The sequence below is a fragment of the Coffea eugenioides genome, chromosome 2 (assembly GCF_003713205.1).
Source record: "Coffea eugenioides isolate CCC68of chromosome 2, Ceug_1.0, whole genome shotgun sequence".
Taxonomy (NCBI): Eukaryota; Viridiplantae; Streptophyta; class Magnoliopsida; order Gentianales; family Rubiaceae; genus Coffea; species Coffea eugenioides.
Window position 1 is genome coordinate 25,632,194 of NC_040036.1, and position 4,988 is coordinate 25,637,181.

The 4,988-nt window shown below is 34.7% G+C and overlaps 1 protein-coding gene across 1 annotated transcript; it reads left to right on the top strand.

Annotated features, from left to right (window-relative positions):
* The first annotated feature begins 1,880 nt into the window (after positions 1-1,880).
* Positions 1,881-3,209, top strand: LOC113759328 (metalloendoproteinase 4-MMP-like). The gene has a single exon (XM_027301893.1). It carries the CDS (start codon positions 1,881-1,883, stop codon positions 2,934-2,936), a length of 1,056 nt encoding a protein of 351 aa, XP_027157694.1. The 3' UTR covers positions 2,937-3,209.
* Positions 3,210-4,988: the final 1,779 nt, after the last annotated feature.

Consider the following 4,988-nt stretch of genomic DNA (forward strand, 5'->3'; position numbering starts at 1 on the left):
CCGATTTTGTTAGTTTTGTTTTCCTTTTTCGTCTGTCCCAAATTGTAGTCCACTTTCCCATTAAGGAATATAGTAATCTTTCAAATTGTCTAAAATACCCTTATTAAATATCTTGTTATTAATACATTGTTATTAAATACTAACCCACTACATTGAATACATTGAGCTTTTCCAATACATAGATAAATGAAAAGTCTATCTTTGTTATTTATTGGCACTATTGGTGGTAATTGAAACAATCAGGTGCACTATTGGCGGTAACTGATATTTATTGGCACCATTAGCTGTAACTGATATTAATTGGCACTCTTCGTGATTAGCATAAGGGTATTTTAGGAAATTATTAATTTAAATTTATGTTTCCAACCAAATTAATTACACTTTCTTAATCTGTGTGAAAAAAAAACCAAGACTAACAAAATGGGACGGAGGGAGTAATATTCCCAAATAGAATTAAAGGACGTTTCTTGTTAAGCTTCTGATTATGGAAATGTTTCATGTTAGTAAAATTTGGCTGCAAAAAGCAGTGGGAAAATTGGTAGGAAAGACTGGAAAGTAATAAGTTAATCAAAGAGTCGAGAGCTTCCATGAGAAAGATCAAATTCCGCCTAATTTTGGCTGCCAAAATTGTGAATTTACGTTCTCTACTCCTAATTGACTTAAAAAGCATCGTGCTAAAGAAACAAAATGAAATCAAAAAGCAAAGTTGCTAGGCAATCAAGAGTCAAGAGCCTCCATGAGAAAAATCAAAATGATCTAGTTTTTAGCAATCAAGTTTTGTTACATACAATGCATGTATTTTGAAGATTGAACTAGTTTTGCTAATTAATACGTATTGAAGAAGAGGAAGCCGAGAAGACGAGAAGTTAATAAGACTTTTTCCAAGAGTTGCACCTAGTCTTTCCAGGAACCCTTTCTCTCTCTGTTTTTTTTTTTTGGGGTCAAAAGTCATTCTAGGAACCCAAATTGGAGAGGTATAAAACAGATGAGAAATTGACTAGAGACTTTTTTGATGCTGTTGACGCCTTTGAGTCTTTTACACTTCTCGAACTACCACTGCAATATCCCGTATTGGATCCTTTTACAAACGACCCGTCAAAACAAGGGCAGCAATAAATCAATCATAACCTTTAACGACCTGCAGCTATGTTCTGGTACTGAGGTGCGATGCTAGTTGCTTCAAAAGGTTAGCCAACCTTAACTTGAACATGAAACAACTGAAAAAAATCACGTTCTGCCGTACCAAAAACTTCTGCTTGCTTCTGACACCTCCAAGACTTCAAGATTGCTGGCATTTTTTTTTTCTTTTTTTGCTAATAACTATATAGTTGAGAAAATGAAATACATTTTGTGCTGATCTAACACTCAACTTTAATTTCATTTAGAAGAATAAATTTAGTTATATGACAAACTATATTGAAATTATGCGACTTTTTATTCCCGTCCGGGGCCAACAAATTACTATTGGTTGCCTCATGGCACCAGGAGCATAAGATACTACTCCTATCTCCTTGCCTTTCTTGGGCACAAATGGAAAATAAGCTAAAGGAGTTAATAATGGAAATCATCAACCATTTTAGTCCAAAAGTCAGATTCTATGTGCCCATGAAAAAGATACCCAACCAACACGCACAAACAAGAAGATTCAACCCAACTTCTCCATGATATCTTTTGTTGAGCAGATGGATGGGATATTATATTGACTTCATTGTCAATTATTCCTACATCATAGCTAACAATATCTCAATGACGATTAAATAGCTTCTTAGTGACGTATCTACTTCCCAAATCAGAATGTTGAAACATTACCTTTTTCTTAATTGTAATGTGAGATTCCTACATATATCCATCTTCCGGTCCTCGCACCAAACAAGCCCACCATGTTTTCGTTATTTTTTGGATTTGTTCTCCTGCCTCTTCTCATTTCCTCACCATGCCTCTCTGCTAGAACAACTCCAATCTACCAAGATAGAACCTTACCCGCTAAAAATTACACCTACAAATGGCAAAATTTTGAAAAATTCCTAGATGCCAGCAGAGGAAGCCAAGTTAGTGACATGTCCGAGCTCAAGAAATATTTCCATCATTTTGGCTATCTGAAGGTTGAAGAAGAAATGAACTTCACCGATTTATTCGATGAAAAATTTGAGCTAGCCGTGAATAAATACCAAGCAAAGTTAGGCCTTCCAGTTACAGGTAAGCTAGACTCCAAAACAATTGATCAAATCATGTCACCTAGGTGTGGCGTAAGAGACGTGCCTAAAATGTTGCACGCAACAAGGCATTATGCATTTTTCGGAGGCCAGCCGAGGTGGGATCGGAGCATACCGATGACTCTAACTTATGCATTTTCTCCTGTGAATTTGATCACTTCTTTGAGCCTGCAAGATATAAGGGATGCTTGCAAACGTGCCTTTGGACATTGGGCATCAGTTATTCCCGTGACATTCGTGGAAACGGATGATTACGGTTTTGCAGATATCAAAATAGGGTTTTACAGGGGTGATCACGGAGATGAGGAGGCTTTTGACGGAGTGCTTGGGATTCTGGGTCATGCATTTTCACCAGAGAGCGGGAGATTTCACCTTGATGCAGCTGAGACATGGGCTGTGGATTTTCAAGTGGAGAAGTCGGACGAGGCGATTGACTTGGAGTCCGTGGCTACGCATGAAATTGGGCATTTGTTAGGGTTGGCACACACTTCAGTTAAGGAAGCTGTTATGTACCCAAGTTTGAAGCCCAGAGAAAAGAAGATTGACTTGAAGCTTGATGATATTAGGGGGATACAAGCTCTTTATGGTTCGAATCCTAATTTCAGTATTCAGAATTTGTCAGAATCTGATCTATCCTCAAACTATGCAGTTGATTTAAGAATTGGTTCGTTGTCAACTTGTTGTGTCTTGCTTCTGGGACTGGTGTCATTCTTGTGTCTTTAACTGGGCACCACTGTTCTCACTACCGTGATTAGTTAGTTTACACAACCAAAAAACATTAGGGAAAAAGGAAAAGCCAAAGGGATATTGAAAGTTAATGTAGAACGCCCATTGAAAATATTTGTTTGGATTGCTTAATTTGAGGTAGTGATCAGCTAATCGATTAATAGCTGATGTATTAGCTTCAACTTTTTGACATTTATGTATTTTTTTTGGGGAGTTGATAACCATAATTCAAAGAGAAATGTAATTATGATACATTCCTCTTGAGTTTATTATAATTTTTTGGACTAAATCCACTTTGTAGCTCTAAACTTGTATCACATTTTCACTTTACACCTTAAATTTTAATTTTGGATACACTTTGAATCTTAAACTCTTAGATTTGTTTGACTTAAGTCCAATCAACAATAACATTAGCAAAATTAATGGAATAGAGAACCGTACAAATTAATGATAATACACTAAAAACGATCAAAAAAGATCAAAGGATCGCAGATTATACGAAATGATACAGTGTCATTGATTCGCACTATTCTGCATTTCGTAAATTTACTATCAATGTTGTTGATTGGATTTAAGTGGTACAAATATGAGAGGTTAGAGTACAAAATATCAAAATTTGAAATTTCGGGTATAAAGTAAGAATAGTTTAGAAGTTTGGGAGTATACAGTGAGATTAATCTTAATTTTTCATAATTCTGACGTTCCTGAAATTACCCCTTATCGCGTTTGTTCTTTAAACCACATTTTCCCCTCTTTATTCTTTCCAGAACAAGGATTAGCACAACGACAGGAGGCTTATTAATTATGATGATATCTAGTCATTTGATTTGTTGTTGTGATGAGGTGGTGTTGAACTGTTGCAAGAAAGGGAGCTCCCGCCCGCAACATCTCAAAATATCTATTATTTTCAAGTTTCTATAGTGCAATTGTACCTTTTGCTACGTAGATTTCCAAATCTCATGACATGCCCTTTATCTGCCTCTTCCATGTTCATGAAAAGCAATTATTAATTATTATCATGATAACTAGATTAGTTGACAGTCAACATTTTTGTAAAATCCGGTCACACTGAATTTACTGTTCGATTAAAAAGCAAAAAGATGAAAGGTAGTATCTGCATAATTTCCTATCGGAAAATATTTTAAAGAAAAACATAAAATAGTACACAGTCTTGTGGTTGGTGCACTCATCGACTGTGAGTTTAGGTGTCAAATTCCCCAAGTAAAGGTCATCGCCCTTTATTGCGTGTTGGTGACCCGTTATTGGGTGATGTCCAACATGGGCGGCCTCACACATCTCCGTTTTGACCAGCCAGCGATGAAACAGTCCTCCGTGGGAAACAGCGAAGAAACATTTTAATATTCTGTTTGTAACCATCAGTTTTTTGAAAATTAATTTTTTAAATACTATGAAAATTTTTAAAAAGTACCCTAAAAGATACTTAAAAAATAGTCTAAATTTTTTTAATGTTTAAAAAATATCCCAAAATATATTCTAAAAACTCTACTACTCTTAAATATCCCAAAATATATTCTAAAAACTCTACTACTCTTAAATATCCCAAAATATATTCTAAAAATATCCCAAAATATACTCTAAAAACTCTATTATAGTAAAATTTTTCAAAAATACTCCCAAAAATAACTAATCCAAACAAGTAAAAAAATTTTACGCTTTTTATTAACATATTTTTTAATTATTTTTTTATTTTATGCACATAAAATCGCTACATTATATCTTTTTACAAAAAATCCAAAAAACAACTACGGTATTATATACAGATCAACATTTCAGAATTGAGTTAATTGCATTATTGCTGATTTTGTAGGTGTTGCAAACTTGCAATACATTTCATCTTTCTTTTTCCTCATCACATTCTAGTTCTGATCCCTCTCCTCCTCCTCCTCTCCTCTACTCAATTTACTGTCTTGTAAGAACGGATCATTTTTTCATAAAAAATCATGTGTTCGAATTCTACTGTCGATATAAGAGCTGTGTTAATGAACAATCTGCAAAAACCTCTATAAATTATCTACAATTTTCGAGACA

Excerpts from the sequence above, each read along its gene's own strand:
- LOC113759328 (XM_027301893.1), top strand. The coding sequence starts at position 1,881 with ATGTTTTCGTTATTTTTTGGATTTGTTCTCCTGCCTCTTCTCATTTCC.